Source organism: Sceloporus occidentalis, unplaced genomic scaffold (genome assembly GCF_023333645.1).
Source record: "Sceloporus occidentalis isolate IW3139 unplaced genomic scaffold, rSceOcc1.0.p SCAF_8, whole genome shotgun sequence".
In the NCBI taxonomy this organism is placed as follows: domain Eukaryota; kingdom Metazoa; phylum Chordata; class Lepidosauria; order Squamata; family Phrynosomatidae; genus Sceloporus; species Sceloporus occidentalis.
The window spans coordinates 15,028,267-15,046,320 of record NW_028316988.1 but is presented as its reverse complement, the minus strand read 5'-3'; the positions used below and the strand labels follow the sequence as shown (position 1 = coordinate 15,046,320).

The window sequence follows — 18,054 nt, the reverse complement described above, 5'->3', positions numbered from 1 at the left end:
AGACAGTTTGGCCAATAGTCAGGAACTCTGGTAGTTGAAGTCCAAAACATTTGGAGGACCAAAGTTTGAGAACTACTGGACTCTGAGAGCAGTTTAGAAAGGGAAGGGAAAGGGAAAGGGAAAACGTCAGAGGAGATTCCGTTTACTTTTTGCTTAACGCTCACAAGGAATGCTTCCACCCCCACAACCACCCTTTGAGTTTGGAGAATGAATCTATTCTTCCTCTCTCACTCCAGAGTCATCTAAGGGGACAAGGAGCATAAGGACCCAGAGAGCTGGTACATCCCGTTCCCAATCTCTCTCACTCTTTTTATGTGTGTGTTTGTACACTGTATAGAAAAGAAACAGATAAAACAATCAGAAGGCAGATGAAAAAGGTGAAAGCTCCCTTCTAGGTTGGCAACCACCAAGTTTGCTCTGACCTGCTTGTTTATGCCTCCAAGGCAAATCAAGATGGTAGGAGCTTATGTTGATGTTGTTGTATCCCTTCAAGTCATTTCTGACTTATGGTGACCCTATTATGGGGTTTTCTTTTTGGCAAGGTTTGTTCAGAGGAGATTTGCCATTGCCTTCCCCTGAGGCTGAGAGAGTGTGACTTGCCCAAGATCACCCAATGGGTTTCATGGCTAAGCTGGGAATTGAACCCTGGTCTCCAGAGTTGTAGTCCAACACTCAAACCGCTATGCCATGAAGGATATGGTGTCATCCAAACATTTTTTGACTATCATTCCCAACCATGCTAAAAAAAAAAGATGATTGGAATAGTAATTCCAAAGCATTTGGAGGGAACCAGGTTGCCACTGATCAAGCAGAGGAGGCGGAAAGTTGGATGTACAGGTGTCATTCTTCTTGCCACCCACACCACCATCGTCTCCGGGATTTGATCTCCAAACTTTTCTAGCAACTCTTTTGGTCTCTCAGTGTCATGACCTTCTTACCTGTCCATCCCCATTTGCAAATCAGCTCTGTGTGAGGAGGGGAGAGGGATGAACTTGGCTGCAACATGAGACTTTCCGTTCCTCTGACTAGGCACCATGCCAGCTCTGTTCCCTGTCCCCACAGCTGGGAACACTGGCACGGCACGTTCCCTGCAGCGGGTGAGAGAAGACAAGCCATCCTGTCCTGAGTGGAGGAGATAAGAAGTATTTCTTAATAAGGGATGTTGGCACGGGACGGAGGGAAGACACGGGATAGGGACACTGTCTTTCACCGTGCAAAATAGTCTTAGATAATGACCCTCCAATTTTGTTGGGTGACTCTTACTGTGTGACATTTTAGGGTGAAAGATGTTTAGCCTGTTTTGAGGACCTGCAGAGAGATACTTCACTCAGGGGTTGGGCAGCTTCATTTATTTATTGAACCACCTCAGAACTGGCCATCACTGCACCATGACAAGACTTTGGCTTCCAGCAAGTGTTATCCCATATTTTTTTATCTTCAGTCCCTCTCCATTGTTAGTGACAGAGTTGCTTTAAAATTGCACCAAGAGGTCATATTTATTACATAAATGCAAAGAAAAGATATGCCAACAGAATGGAAAATGCCTATGGCAATTCACATGCTCTCCGCTTCAGAGGAAGGGAATGACAAGCCTCATGATAGATTCACCTTAAGGTCACTATAAGTCAGAAATGACTTGAAGGCGCACAACAACAAGCAGGCGTTACCCATCATTAAAATCATTTGTCTGTTTAAATTACGTAACGGAAACACCAGGTGAATCTCTGCAAGGACAGTGTCCTCCTGCAGATGAGCAAAGCACTAAAACAGTGGCCATCAAAGTATGACTTCATGAAGTGCCCAAGGATAATTTCTATAGGCCCCAGGCATCAAAAATTGTCTGAAAATGCTCTCTAGCAAAAAGGGGTAGCATTTTTGGCCACATTTCCCTCCCCACGGCATTTTAGCCCCAAGAGAGGCCTAAAAAAACCCCAAGTAGTGACATCTGCTCACTTTCTATTGTTGAAAAAGACTTCTTCTGGACCTAAAATTTCTTGGGGATGGAGGATTAGAAACATGATAGAAATGTTCCCACACACTCGTCATAAAGTATTTTTACAGGAGTTTGTGGTTGAGGAGTGGGCATCTAAAGTCCTCTTGGAGGCTAATGCTTAACACAGTTTCTAAGAAAGGAAGGTTCTTTTCTGCCTATCATGACATTATGGGTGGAGGCACCTCCATGAAATGGAGATGCCAGTGTTGTTCCTTACCCAATGAAGCTGTAGTATTTTGAACCTGCTCCTTTCACACTCAAAGATAAGCAAAGGCACACACGAGTGCGTACTTACATACGCATAGGTGCATACATGCTCATGACAGTGCATGGTTTTGCTGGAGTTTGCATTCATTCCTTTGCCAAAGTAAGAGTGAGCAAAACTCTGCCTCTCTTCGCATCAACCATCCATCAAGCCAGGATAAAAATATGCTAGTAAGCGATCCTTGATTGAATTCAAACCACAATAATGAGAGGAAGAAGACAACGGCGGAGGAGCGTAGGCGGGGTGGTTCCGGACCGAGGCCAACTGCGGCCTCCTCTGTATAATTTGGTTTCATGTTCTGTACAAGAAAACATGTCAAATATGAGAAGGGCTCTCCAAGATTGTAATGTTCTTGCAAAGCCACAAATACACAGACATGTAGGGCGGTATTTCTCTGGAATGCCATCCTCAGAAGCCACATGGACATTTTCTACCAGCTTGGAAGGAATGCTTGTTGTTGTTGTTGTTGTTGTTGTTGTTGTTGTTGTTGATCATGATGTTGTTGTTGCAGCACTGGAAGCATTTTTTTCCCCTTTAGGAAAACAAATAGAAAGGAAGCTCAGTTTGTTTTATTGTTTATGACACTCTTAAGAATAAGTGTCTTTGTGGGGATGGAGAAGGCCTCAAAACTGTTTAGCTGTCCAGATTTGAGAGCTAATAGGAAATATTTCTCAACTTGATGGATGGTTAAGAGGATGGAATTTGGCACCACAAGATGTAGAGTTGGCCCCCAGCTTGGATGCATTAGGCAAGATATGGAAGACAATGTCAGAAATAGCTACTAGGAAATCTATCTATCGTCTATCTATCTATCTATCTATCTATCTATCTATCTATCTATCTTCAATGGCTTATACTACGGAATGTTGCTACCACATGATGCAGGGATGGATACCAAATGCAAGGTATGGCTTTCAGTGATGGCCATGTTCTCCTTCAATAATGGAGGGTTCTCAACACAAGTTTGCTGGAAATGTGGCTGCTGCAAAAAGGCTCCTGTCCTCATGTCTTCTTTGTGGTCTTCCCACATTCATTTGGTTGGCCACTGTGGGAAAGAGGACACTGGAGCCAGAAGGCCTTTGAGCCAGCATAACTCTTGTACATGATGTCTGGAAAGGTCTGGAAATGAAGCCTGATGAGGAATGATTTCAGGACTTGGGTATGTTTAGCTTCGGGGAAGAGAAGACCGAGAGGTGACATGACAGCTATTGTTAAATACCTGAATTTGTTGCATCAAATTCTGGAATTTTCCATGTCTGGGATTTACAAAATGGACCACATTTGGCCAATGAACAGACTGATTTCAAGTCTTGGTGGCATCCGTAATTTAAAACGGTAGCTCCTGCCTCTGTACAAAGAGAGGCATTACTGGCTGTTTTCTCCCCTTTGAGAATTAGAAAGTTCTGTTCTTTCAAATCGCAGCTGTTTTTAAAATGAAAAAAAAATAATAACAATGTTCTCTTGACCTTTCATGAATGAGAAAATGTGGTCAGAGCTGGCATGTGCCACTTGGTTGGCTGTTTACAACAGCTGCCAGTGATGCCTCTTGGCCAAGAATTTCCTGTGAGCATGGGAATATTTTGACCCAGAAGGTCCCGAAAATCCAGCAAGATGTTTGGGGACACAGAGGAGGACCATTTCCATTTATAGTCATCAACAGTATAAGAAGGTCTTAGTGTGGGATGTCCTATGTATTGGTAGTCTTGCCATCAAAGAATGATCGCCAGAATCCTAGATCAGGTGCTGAGTTTAGGAGATGTAACTAACATCTCCTTGTCCACCCTACACCCAAGTGAACCTTAAGATCTACCCACTGGACCAAGCAAAGAAGGTTTCTGGAAGGAAGCTAATATTTCCTTCTTCTTCCCATCAATGAGTAAAGCAGCAATAAGGACTCATGAAAGAGGTGATATCATCTCAAATAGGATAGGATAGGATGTACCTTTGAAAGTGGTGGTGGGGACTAAAGGTGCAATACATCGTAATTCTAAATTGCAGCTTGCTTCTTGTCCAGCTCTGTCCACAGCAACTTGGTTTTTTTCATCCATATCGCCATTAATCTATAAAGCAAGTGTTAGACTGTGTGCCTAAAAATGTGAGTTGGGAAGAAAATACCAGGCTTCTGGTGCAAGGTCTTCAAGGCTGAGTTGGTGGGTTTATCCATACCAGTCACTTTGGAGCATGCAATCTGTTGGAGTCTTGCTCTTGATATCAATGGGGACTTTGTGTCTTCGCTGGTGTTTAGTGGTTAGTTTGAGAAGAAGTGATGGTGACCATCAAGGATTTGAGAGCATTCTTCCCAAGTGTTTACAAAGATGTTCTATGTGATGGGCAGAGCATGCTCAAAAAGCATGTTCCCCAATGGTTCTTGAGGCGAACAACTGTGTACGGATCATCAACATTAATGCACCAGAAATAGGACTGGGTTATTTGAAGCTGTGGATTCCAGTAAGCATCACTAAAACAATGTTTGTGGTGAGAGCTAGTGGTCTTCATTTCAGTTTGAAGTGGTTCGTTTCTTATGATTTACTTTATAAAAAGCTTCATTTTATGGGTGGATGAACTGTGGTCTTCCTCAAGCATTTGAAACTCAACCCCCCTCCGGTCCCATTGCTCCCAGCTACCATGGGCAATGGTCATGGATGGCAGAATTTGTAGCCCAACAATATCTGGAGGACCACAAGGTCTCCAATACTGATTTATATCTTCAAGGAGGAGGGCAAAGTAGAAGTTTCCAACAGTCAGAAACTCCTAAGCAGTGCTGTATTGGATTCCTGACCTCCTCCCCTTCGTACATCTTAGACCATTCTAATTTAATTTAATTTAATTTAATGCAAAATGAATTTGTTTGCAGGGGGTGGAAGCTTTCAAAGCCGAAAGACAATTCTGGTAAATTGTCATAGTTGTGGTGTTGGGCCGTTTGCTTACTTTAGTTCCGAGGAAGCTGAACTGTGTGTCTTGTCTTTCATTGTGCAATCGTCTCTCTGGTGGTCTACTCTCCATAGTTCAGTTAAAGAAGCCCTGAGGAAGATAGCATGAAGAAACTCTTCCCAAGGGTCTTGTGTTTTTCCTCATACAAGGGAGCTGAACATTGTGATAGAAAGAGAAAAAAACAAAGAGAACATCTTCAGTTACTTTGCAAAGATAAGGGAGCTCAAAATGACCACAGGAGTCATCTTAAAATGCCCCCAAAATGCAAAGGAAGATGACTTTCAGGAAACTGAAGGACAGAGTCCAGCAGAGGACATCAGCCCCAATTTTGGCACCATCTGAAGCAGCAAAGATGATAAGAAAGATGTCGGATGCAGCCCACCATCCTTTGACTTCAACAGGAGCATTTCCGTGAAGCATCCATGAGAGCAGGAATTCACCCCCATCGCTGGCCTCTCTTGAAACGCCTCTCTTGACCATTCTCTGCTTCTGAGATCTAGCTTGGAACTTGTTTTATTTTGTTGGAGCAAAGGGACCATGCTGTGCCTTAGCGGAGCAGGAGATTCGCTGTTCCTTCTCCGCAGCATCGCCTTGTTTGCCAAGGAAGCCTTGCGCAGTTCAGCTGGCACAGGTCAGTTTGTGGATGTACATGGAAACTTGATCCCGTTGGCTTTTTCCAAGTGGAAGACAGCCATTATTTACACTTCATTCACAAGAATGGTCCCCACTAGAGCAATCTCGAGCAGGAAGAAGGAACGGATGACACAACCTCTTTTTAAGCACAACAGATTTGTCTTCCAGAAGTACCCAGACTTCAATAAACAGTGGCCTTGTGACATGGCATGTATAAATATAGCAGCGGATTGCAAAATGTCCTTGTACACAGGGCAAATCTGTATTCTGTCTACTTGAATTGCATCTCTTGTCAAATCTCCTGGCTTTTCCCAGTGTCATCTGGGCTTCCTCTGTGGAGCAGAACATCTGAAGAGTAAAAACAGCATCAGACCAAATGCCTACCTCCTACATGTGTGTAGAAGCTATGGATATCTAGATATTTTTAGTCTCTACATATTATGGATGCTCCATTCATCCCTGAACATCATTGACCATCCTGTCTGAGACCAATGGAAACTGACGTCCAGCAAAATCTGGTGGTCCACACTTTCCCTGATCCCTCATCTATCCAAAACAGTGCTTCCTGGATGTTTCCACCACTGGCCAACTAAATGCTTCCACCATTGGCCAACTGGAGCAACATCTCGCTTTTACCATTGGCCAACTGAATGCTTCCATACTTGGCCAACCGAATGCTTCTTCCGTTGGCCAACCGACTCTGATGTTGGATGAACATTTTCCTTTGGTGCTGTAGTTGTGCATTCTTGCATGGCAATTGGCGGGACTAGTTGACCCTTGTGGTCCCTTCCAACTCGAAGATTATTCTGTGAGCTATTTTCAGTACTTACAAACCAGGAGTAGAACGTTTGGCTGTGGAACTTAATTCAGAGTGCCCTGGATTCCCTCAATATGTCCGTTTCATGGTGCAAATGGGTGAATTCCTTCTTCTGGAAGCTTCTAGGAGTAGAAATTCACTTTTTAATTGGGTCAATCCCTTCCAGCCCAAAGTGCCCGCTACCAGTTATCTTATCTTATCTTATCTTATCTTTTCTATTGCATTTCTGGAAGGCCAAGTGGCCCCCAGAGAATTCCAAGGGCCAAACATTGGCCTCTGGTCCTATCCAAGTAGCCCACCTTTATTTCGGATCTTAGCGCTCTTTGCTTCTGGTTTTGTAAGCTGTAGTTTATCTTTTCTTGACAGTTTTATCTCGGTGTTATTAAGAGCTGTCTCTACTTATTGTTCAGACTTTCTGTTTCATTTCTCTCTTCTTCTTCTTCTTCTTCTTCTTCTTCTTCTTCTTCTTCTTCTTCTTCTAGTATTTGGTGCGCTGCCCAGAAAATATTTGTTGTCGGGTGGTTTAAAAATGTAGCACATAAATTTAGAAATTCCCCTGGATACAAATGGCATTCAGGAAGAGAGGGGAACGAGGGAGAGAAAATGACAGCAGATAGGTGAATTTTGCACATCTTGGGATATGAATGACATTTTCTGCACAAAAACCACTTATTTCCTCCCATAGAAAATGCTGTTTTCTGGACCAGAAAGAAGATCAGGTGCAAATTTTTGCACAGAATGAAAGTCCTGAACTGAACTGCAAAGAGGATCAGTCATGAATTCTCTTGATCAGAGTTTCCCAATGCTTTAGAAACACCCCTCCTTCGCTTGGAATATATATATATATATATATATATATATATTCTTTCCACCTTTACCTCCAGTCTATGCAAACTCCATGTGCGTTTGCAAGTGCCACAAAAGGCATTGCAGGAAAGAATTGTTGTTCCTATTTTTCTGTATTCCCCGCAGAAGCATAGCCATTCTGGAATCTGCTATAACAATTTGAGATGTAGATTTTGGCAGAGCCAAAACAGCGTTGCATGCAAATATGGCTCGTGAGGGGGTGGGTTCGGGAGGCTTGGGGGTTGGAATATGGGTTATGCATGCTGTTAGATCAATTTCCCTGCCCTTACCCCCCAAAAAACATTCCTGAGGCCTTTGGGGCTGCAGGACAGAAGCCCAGAATGGTAGCACTTTTGGCATCCTTCGGCGGTGGTGCGGACGTAGCCTTATCATTGGTGAAATCTGTGCCGAGTGAGTCAAAGGGAAACCTCAGAGCATCCCCTGGGGTTGTGTATGTGTGTGTGTATGTGTGGAGGAATATAATCTATGTTTCCCTGTGCCATTATTTACTGGGTCTTCCCACCCCTCCAGCGTGTGGGTGGAAGGAAGACAGGCTAGATTTAGAACCTACCAAAAAGGGAGAGACAATGATAGATTCCTCCTCTAATGGAAAGCAGCTTTGGAGGGAGAAGTTTGGGGATGAGATGCCAGGAAACGGAGGCTGAGGCTTCCAGGAGTTTGTCTCTAGAAGCAGAGGGCAAACGTGTTCCTGAGCGCATTGGCAGTGGAGCTCCAACTATTGCGGGGAGGGAGCTTTGAGGGGGGAAATAGCCCTCCGCTTTTAAAAAACCTTTTATGGTTTGTGGTCCAGGAGCTCTGATGTACTTTGGCCATCTGACGAGAAGGCAGAACTTGCTGGAAAAGACAAAAGTGCTTGGTAAGGAGGAGAGATGTAGAGACTCAAGCAGGGATACACAGTCTTTTGAATCCGCAAGGTTGCTGAGGATACGGCGGTGATATATTCAAGTCTTTTACTCCTGATCTCAAGTCAGGTGTCAAGTCTCTACCTTCAAGTCTCAAGTCATGTCTCAAGTCCTTGCAAGATGCTCTCAAGCCAAGTCTCACATTGAGTCTGCAAAACCTGAGCAAGACTGCTGAGGATAAGACAGTTATGTATTGAAGTCTTTTACTCCAGTTCTCAAGTCAAGACTCAAGTTTCTACCTTCAAGCCTCAAGATAAGTCTCCAGTCCTTGTAAGGTACTTTCAAGCCAAGTCTCCAGTTGAGTCTGCAAGACCTGAACAAGACTGCTGAGGATAAGGCGGTGATGTACTCAAGTCTTTTACTCCAGATCTCAAGTCAAGTCTCAAGTCTGTACCTTCAAGTCTCCAGTTGAGTCTCAAGTCCTTGCAAGATACTTTCAAGTCAAGTCTCAAGTTGAGTTTGCAAGACCTGAGCAAGGCAGTGATAAGATAAGAAGATAAGGCAGTGATATATTGAAGTCTTTCAGTCCAAGTCTCAAGTCTCTAACTTTGAGTCTCAAGATAAGTCTCAAGTCCTTGTAAGACACTTCCAAGTTGTCTCAAATTGAGTCTCAAGCCTGGAAGCCAATTTCAACAGACAAAAAGGAAGTGGTGCAGGAGGTGGAGTTTCAATAAATAGATGTGCACAAAATTAGGTCTTAAAAAATTAAACTAACATAGGCAACATATCAGTTTGAGTGTTGGAGTATGACTCTGGAGACCAGGGTTCCATTCCCAGCTTGGCCATTAAAGGCATTTGCATGCCCTCCAGTTCAGTTTCATGGCCAACGTCTGGCAGATCTTGACCACAGAATTGCTCTGAAGAACCTAGAGATTCTTGGAGAGTTGTACTCTAGAGTAAAGAAAAAATAGTACTTTTTTAATTGAGTTTTTTCCCACTTTCATTTTCATTTTCCTAACCCCAGTGAATGTGGAGGGCCCACTGTATTGCTTTGACAGAGGCTGTCATCCAAACGTGACAAGATCTTCCAGGTCTGTAAAACAGAGACGACGTTCCTTTACATTCTGTCCTTTTCAGCGTCTCCTGTGCTTTTCGGTTTTTCGGTTCTGGTTGCAAAGGCAGATCCCAGAAAAGGAAAAGTGCTGAGGTTTGCAAAAGAGGGGAAGCAAGAAACACACACACACACAAATGGCAACATAGATATTTTAAATTATCAGAGCTTTCCTGAACCTCAACAATGGTTTGTTTTGGGTTTGGCTCAAGTTTTTTAGTGGAGGTTTGGGTCAGTTTTTAATAGCGGTTCTCACTCATCCATTAAGCGACACGTGAAATGTGCCAAACCTTCCCGTCCTTCGCTGCATTCTTGGGGGCCAAGGAAGTTTAGGAGAGAGCAGGGAGGCACACAGTGAGGGCCATAGGAGAAAAAGGGGAACGGAGCAAAAACACTCCTTGATGCTGGAAAGATCCACAGCGGTATAAATTGCAGATGCGAGCCGAGCAAATCCCAAAAGGAGATATAGGTATTTTTTTACAAATGAAATAAAATAACAACCTTCACCCTAACAAGAGACAAGGCTGCTGAAAATGCAAGAAAGGAGCATTGCAAAATGATACATGTCGAATCGCTGGAATGGATTTCAAATGCCAAAGATAGTTTATGTAAAGTCTTGCACTGTTGTAAAATGTAACACTATCCACTGGCAAGTCTTAGCGAAGTTTGGTCCCAGTTAAGGTTTTCTTTCTTTCTCTCTCCCCCCCCCCCCCAACAACCGTTTCGTTCCCCCCATTTTATTTTATTTTTTACTTTTTTAAAAACAAAACTGAAAAACTTCTTCCAGCCCATTAAACTTGATTTATGTTTTGCCCGTAGATTCCATTGCTCTCGGCCTTTGGGGGATTTCGAGTTAGAGAAATCATTACCTCACCGCTGGCCAATCCAACCTCTCCGCTTCCCAAATATTTGAAGCGCTTCTCTCTTTTTGCATCGCTTGGACTTTTCGTGAATATAAGGGCACCATTCTTACCCAAGTCCCTTGGAACGGTTCCTCCTCTACGGTCACCCCACCAGCCTTAGAAATGTCTCATAGAAGCTTCTCTGTTCACCGTTTCGGACTCGGGGCCGACGCTGCCGTTAGGCTGAGGTGGCCACCAGTTTGGACAACATGAACAAGAAAACCGTTATTTTATATGTTGCTGCAATTATTATTTTGGGGACAACTGGGATTGGTGCTTGTGGGATATTTGCCTTTGATGCAAATATGATTTAGGGATTATGTACCTTCTTGTATGGGTTGGAGGCACCACTCTGTATATGTGGCAAAAACTCTTAAGTGCTGTGACATATCCTTTAACCGCCCCAATTTTGCCACATTATTCCTCTGCCATCCTGCTTTCTCAGCTTCTTTTAAAACGTCCCGGTTTCTCCCTCGTCCTCCCGCTTTGTCCCCAGCTTAATCCAGTTGCTGCAAACTGGGTTCCAAGTACAAAAGTAGTCTGCATTTAATCAACTCAGCAGGAAGGAGAGAAGAAAATGCTGGACAGAATCATACCCTTCTCAGGAGGCTCCAGCAAAAGCAAACTGCTGCAGTCTCTCCTTGCTTGTGTATTTCTTCTTGTTAATGACTTGAGCTATCTCAACCCTGATGCAACTTGGTCACATGTCTTCCAATTTTCACCTGTGAAATGTTGGAGGATATAAAGCCAGTGTGGTGTAGTGGTTTGATCACTGGATTAAGACACTGGGAACCAGGGTTTGAATCCCATCTCAGCCCTGAAAACCCAGTGTGGTGACCTTTGGCAAGTCACACTCTTTCAGCCTCAGAGGACGGCAATGGCAAACCCTCTCTGAAGAAGGGGCCCAAGTTGTTTCCAGCTTATGGCTACCCAAAGGTGAACCTATCATGGGGTTTTCTTGGCAAGATTTGTTCAGAGGAGGTTTGCCATGGCCTTCCCCTGAGGCTGAAAGCACGATGGTGTGGATTCTATGGCTGGAAACCTTAGAGATGTGTCAGTTCCCCAATGGAGGTGTTTGGACATTTTCATTCCACGTGGAACATCTACCTTCAGTTCAAGGTTGCAGAAGTGAAGTTGCAAAGTTGGAACCTATCAGGGGGTTTTCTGGCGAGATTTCTTCAGAGCAGGTTTGCCTTTGCCTTCACCTGAGGCTGAGAGAGTGCGACATGGCTAAGGTCATCCAGCGGATTTCCATTGCCGAACCAGGGAATCAAACCCTGGTCTCGAGTCGTAGTCCAGCACCACACTGCTTTGAATTCTAAGTACGCCTCCCTAAAGTGCAAATCCAGGAGTCTATTGCAAGGAACCCTGGCAGTTAACACCAAAGAGTAATGCTGTATTTGTATAGCATGGAAGAGCTCCCTAATCATAACTTTTCCAGCTAGATCCCATGCCAGTTGTCCTCCTGTTTTTCTCAGGTCTGCCGAACCAAAGTGTCTGACTTCAGCGATGGGATTTCTCAGTATGCTTGGTACCCATGCACCGCTGTACTATTTTCTGGCTCCTCCATGCTGTTTTATAGCTCAGCAGTACACAAAACGGATACCGTTTTCTGGCTCAAGGTAAGCGTATGCACACACATACACTGGCCCTGTTTATTTAAGTTTTGCAATGTTCCCAGTTGAAATGTAAACAGGTACAAAACATTCCCAGCAATCAAGAGAATATGGGTATGAATACATGCAAATACTTTTAATGTTCATGATACCTCTCTTGTCCCTATGAGGGTCCAAGGGCTAAAGCAAGAAATTGTTTCCTACTTCCACGCTGTCTCACCTACCTTACGAAATTGTTATGCAGATAAAAAGAAGTGGAAAGATTGTATGCCACCACAATCCCTTTAGGAGAAAGGTGGGATATAAATGTCAATAAACAAAACCAAACATGGGTTGACAATAGGCAGTCTATGGACCATCCACATCTCAAAGGAAGTTATAACACTGCCAGGAAAATCTAGTGTGACCTCTTCCATGCAGCAAATCCTCTCCATGGTAGAAAGTTCCTGAGGTCTAAATCTAATTACTAGTCCCCAACTAAATACCGTTGAATAAATTGTGGCATAGTAAGCCTTAGTTGATTCCTTCGTTCTTCTCTAGTTGGGACTTTGTCCACTGGATTTAGGCCTAAGGTTGAGTTGGTGGACCAGTCCAAACCTTCAGCTGATACCTTGGACTCTCCTCCTCTTCTCTTCCCAGGCTCACTTCTCACAACCAATGGTAGCTGCTGCTGTCATCATCCACCTGGTTACAGATGGGACTTGGGCACAGATGGATCTGGATCAGAAGGAAGAAGCGATTTTTGTGCAACTCATCGATACCAAAAACCAAAGTCATGACCTTGGTAAGATGCTTCTGCCTTCCCTTAGGGCCTCCAAAAACACTTAGCCCTCCTGTAGATACATTGAATTATTGCAGTGATTCCTAAACTTTGATGTTCCAGGTGTTTTGGATTTTCAACTCCCAGAAGCCCCTGGCCAAAAGCCAAGAATCCTGGGAGTTGAGGTTCAAAACCTGGAGGACCAAAACTTTGGGTACAACTGTGTTAATAGGATTTACCCATAGGTTGCTTCACTATTTGACGAGGGATTTAATAGGTTGAATCTGTTATGGATGACTACATAGGCTGCAGGCCTTAATGTAGAGGACCAGCATGGTGTAGTCCTTGGAGAGTTGGACTGGAACTCTGGGAAACCTGGGTTTGAATCCCTGCTCAGGGATCCCCAAGACCAAGAGTCTGTGACTCACCCAAGATCACCCTGTGGGTTTCCATGGCTGAGCAGGGATTCAAACCCAGGTTTCCCTCTGGTCTCCAGAGTCGTATGCTGCATCTACAGCAGTTAAAGTGGAACCATACTGTTATAACTGGGTGGTGTGACAGCTAAGGCAGCATCAAATTGCATTAATTCTGCAGCATGGCAGCAGCACTACTCAGACGTTCAAACCATTGCACCACATTGGTTCCAAGCCAGTTGCCTACCTGTACGCACAAAGTGTTGAGATTGTTTTCTGGAGCATTGCAAACATTGTTCCTTGTTGTTGCTTTGAAACGATACCCTGCGAAAGGGAAGCCAAAACGTTGACTTCTCCTCCCTTTGCACCTTCCAACTCTGCTCCCTTCCCATCCACCGCCCTTTGCCCTGCTCTTGTTTCCCCTTTGACAGGGACTCACAGTTTGAGCTGCCGGAAAAATCCCTTGATCATTCCCGTCATTCATGACCTCAGCCAGCATTTCTACCACACCCAGGCAATTCTCATCACCTTCGGCTCCCCCTACGTCGCCATCTCTGGGGTGGGCCTTCGCTCCTTCCACAACTTTGACCCCATCACTGTCAGCAGCTGCCAGAGTGGACAGACCTATAGCCCAGCTGAACAGAGGTGAGACTTCTCTTCCCTTCCCTTCCCTAATCCTCCTCTTCTTGATCCTTGATCAGCCGTAGACCTCCAGCCTCGGCAGGTCGGATCAAGCGGATAATAAGGACTAAGGGGAGGAAGGGAGGGTGACCTTTGGCGCTGCCACCAGGACCCACATGGTTCCCATTGAATACTGACGGACAAGGCATTTAACCCGCAAGGGGGAAATGTCAGTGGATTATTTCCGCCTCTTTTCTTTCCACTGTGTCCATGGCCCAGGTTGAATCCACCACGCTATGCCAGTCCTAAGTCACCCAATTCAAGAGAATGGGATGGTTTGGAAATAAGGCCAACGCAGTGAGAGAGATGATCGTTTCAGTCATACTTTTTGGACCAAGTGCTTTTTAAATTCTGTTTTCAGAATGGGAAGGGATTGTTCATGGCACTCCACATGGGTTTTGCTCTGCCTCCGTCTATCTCCTGCTGTGGGACTTGGCCAGACATCTGCAAACTGGACCTCTCATTTGAAACTCAATCTGACTCTTCTTGGAGTCTCTGTTTTCCACTAATCTCATTTCAATGGAGTGATCAGATGTGTTGTATCTGGGTCACAACATGCTGCCTGCATTGATTTCTTTTCTATTATTATTTCCTTCTTTTTAATTTTGGGCACACTTATCTTTTGTCTACAAAAGGAGGCTGAGAAAGATCCTGGACGGAAATCTCATGGAGATTTTTCTGTTTAATTTCACCCCATCCTAGATGCAAAACGTTTTTGTTGTTGACTACTGTCTTTCAAGTCGTGGAGAGAGTTGGACTACTAGGCATTTAGGATTAGATTTATGGACTTGGGTTTTGTTTGCACTGCAGAAATAATCCATGTTGACACCAGATTCAGGTTCTGGTTAGGAAGGAGCAACTTATAATACCAGATCAGAGGGGTGCACAGGATTGGAACTGGGGAAAAAGAGGCACTTGTTGGGGACCTGGGGACCCAATTTGAAAAGCCAGGAGGCTTCAGGCTTGCCCTGCATTGGTGGCACAAAACCTGACACAGAAATGAAATCTGTGCCGCTCACAGGGAGAGCTTTATGTCCGAAGCTATCTCCTTCCATTTGCCACCTGCGCAGATGGAAGCGAAAAGAAGCGAGCAAACAGAGCCCACCCTTCAAGACGCCCGTTCTTGGCTGCTCTGGAAAGGTAGATGGCAATAAAAGACGGTTCAGTGGAACTAGGAAAAGCAAATGAGTTTTCTCTGAACTATAAAGTACACAGCGGAGGAGTGACATAATTATATAGCCAGGAAAAAACAAACATGTGCTACCTGTGTGTGGAGACTGTATAGAAAGAGAGGGAAAGGGAGAGAAATTAAAGAAAAGAAGGAAGAGAAGGAAGAGAAGAAATCAAGGCTGGGAAGAGAAAGAGAAGAGGAAGAAAAAGTAGAGAGGGAGGTAAAGAAGAGAACTGGGGATAGAGAGAGAGAAGAGGAAGAAGAAAATGAGGGAGGGAAGGAGGGAGGTAAAGAAGAAAACTGGGGATAGAGAGAGAGGAGAAGAAGAAAAGAAGGGAGGGAGGGAGGGAGGGAGGGAGGTAAAGAAGAGAACTGGGGATAGAGAGGAGAAGAAGAAAAGAAGGGAGGGAGGTAAAGAAGAGAACTGGGGATAGAGAGAGAAGAGAAGAAGAAAAGAAGGGAGGGAGGAAGGTAAAGAAGAGAACTGGGGATAGAGAGAGAAGAGAAGAAGAAAAGAAGGGAGGGAGGAAGGTAAAGAAGAGAACTGGGGATAGAGAGAGAAGGAGAAGAAGAAAAGAAGGGAGGGAGGGAGGGAGGGAGGGAGGTAAAGAAGAGAACTGGGGATAGAGAGGAGTTTATCGCATGAAGGAGATCAGGAGTTTATCCCGTGAATATCCGGGAAAATCGCGTAATTACACCAAACCATTCCACACGACGTCACACAAAACCAGCCATTAAAGTGGCCGCAAAGAAACATTAACTCGCATCTTTTTATTTTTGGGATGTCAGTGACAATGCATTTCCAGTATTACTTTATATGTGCAATTGCGTGCCATATCAGCCAATCTTAGGACTCCAACCCAGCGAACCTTTGGCTCCGCTATAGCAACTGGGATGGAAACAAAAGAGGATGAGGCTACAGGCCAAAGGTTTAATGTGGTCCACAGAGAAACTCAAAAAGATCCCCAACTGGAGCATCGTTGTCTTTCTTGGCCCAAGAGCAGTTGCAATGCTGAGCGAGAGCTGCATTTTCGATCCCCTGGCAGGCTGCAAAGGCGAGAGAATAGCAAATACTGTTTACTCCAGGCTGGCATCTGCATCGATTAATGTGAGCTCCCCGGTGTCATCCTGCCTGGTTCTGTCTCACAAGTATTGATCCCCCTCCATTTTACATTGCTCCCGTCTTTTCAGTCTTCAAAATGGAAAGGATATTGGGGATGATTGAACTCTCCGCTGTTATTAAACTGAGTCCCACTGAATCTTGGTCAAAGGCAAGGCCTGGAAGAATGGGCGATGGGCGATCAATAGGTAGAGTCCCTCTCGGATGAAAGGTAGATGAAAGAAAGAGAAACAAGGCCGAGAAAGTGTGTCTGGTCAGACTGGGAAGCTTGGAGATGGGAGAAATGGAGAAATGTACTTATATTATTAATAGTAATAATGGGGCTTATGTGCTGGAATAGCCAGCATGGTGACAGATGAGGACTCTGGGAGACCAGGATTCGAATCCTCACTCAGCAGTGAGAACTCACTGGGTGACCTCAATAAAAAATAAGGTTTCGATACATTTTCTTAGGGCTTCCTATCCAACCTTCCAGTCGCTGAAACAAACTGACCCGCCGCTTTCCCTCTGTGTCCCCCAACAGCTGTGTCCATTACTCTTGCAAATCCACCGACTGCCAAGAGCTGGCGATTGAGAATGCCGAGCTGATCTTCACCAGCGGAGGCCGCAATAATGGTGCCCATTGCAACGTCACCTGCAAGACAGGGTACATCCTCCAGATACAGAGGGACGACGACCCCGCAAAAAGCCAGGTCTTTTGTGGCAGGAAAACTTCTGCTGGCTGGGGGGGGGGGGGGAATAACCATGGTTCTGGAAAACCACGGAATTGCTTGCATTGACTGAGCACAAAGAAGCCCTTTTGCAGCATGCACTCAGTTTGCGGCAACTGAAACACTGTGTATACTCATGTATAAGTCTAGAAATGTTAGTCAAACAATTGACCCCCAAAACCTGGTTCGACTTATCCATATGTAAATACTGTACTTCAGCTATCTGTTTCTATGCTCTGGGATGTTGGTGCATCTTAAAATACTCACACCAAATCAATCAATCAATCAAATCTTCATATCTATCAAGAAAATGAACAATGTCAGACACTGGGGACCAGGGTTTGATTCCCAGCTCAAACATGAAACCCACTGTATGATCTTGGCCAAGTCACACTCTCTCAGCCTCAGAGGAAGGCAATGGCAACCCTTCTCTGAACAAATCTTACCAAGAAAACCCCATAATAAGTTCCCCTTAGGATTCCCATATATTGGAAATGACTTGAAGATGCACAACTACAACAAGTATGAAATATGTACATTCCAACAGAGTGTGCAGTTTACTCAGTGAGCAAGGACAAATAACCACAGAACTGTAAAGCAGAATAAAATTCCAACATAATTCTATGTTATGAATTGTTGGGATTTTACTCAGGCTTGCATTTCTGTGGTTATTCATCCTCTGGTTATCCATCCTTGTTCCCTCCATATCTTTGCAGGCTGTTGGTATTTACATGGTTTATACTTGTTAGCAATGTTAAACATTTGTTCCTACCATTTGTTAGAAGTTGTCTGTTTATTCAATTTATTTTAGCATGGTCTTGTTTGGTATGAGTGTTTTAAGAACTGCCAGCATCATATAGCATGGAAACAGGCAATTCCGTGGTTTGCCAAAAGGCCACATTGTATGCCAATGGAGCTGGCATTTCCGACCATCCGACTGTCCTGATTTGGCATGGAGTGTCCGGATTAATCCTCTGTCTTCCCATTTTGTCAGCTGCTTTTATAATGTTCCAGTTTCTCTGTCCTTCTTTTATTCCCCCCCCCCCCTTTCTTTGCAACTTACTTGACTTGATGCAAACTGAACTGAGCTGCAAACGGAAAAAGCTTGCAAAGTGAAAAGCTTGCAAACTGAAGCACAAACTATTTTTGCACTTAGCGGGAGGCAGAACCTTGCCCTTCCCAGTTGACAAAGGCAAAAGCAAACTGCAGCAGCCTTTCCCAG

General features: G+C 44.4%; 1 protein-coding gene across 1 annotated transcript in view; it reads left to right on the top strand.

Moving 5' to 3' along the window:
• The window catches only part of PAPPA (pappalysin 1), a 123,602-nt gene that overhangs the window by 71,883 nt on the left and 33,665 nt on the right, over nt 1–18,054 (top strand). The window contains exons 12-15 of the mRNA XM_089536842.1: nt 11,840–11,983; nt 12,617–12,761; nt 13,582–13,795; nt 16,646–16,814. Coding sequence (XP_089392968.1) covers nt 11,840–11,983; nt 12,617–12,761; nt 13,582–13,795; nt 16,646–16,814 — 672 coding nt within the window. The remainder of the gene's footprint in view (nt 1–11,839; nt 11,984–12,616; nt 12,762–13,581; nt 13,796–16,645; nt 16,815–18,054) is intronic.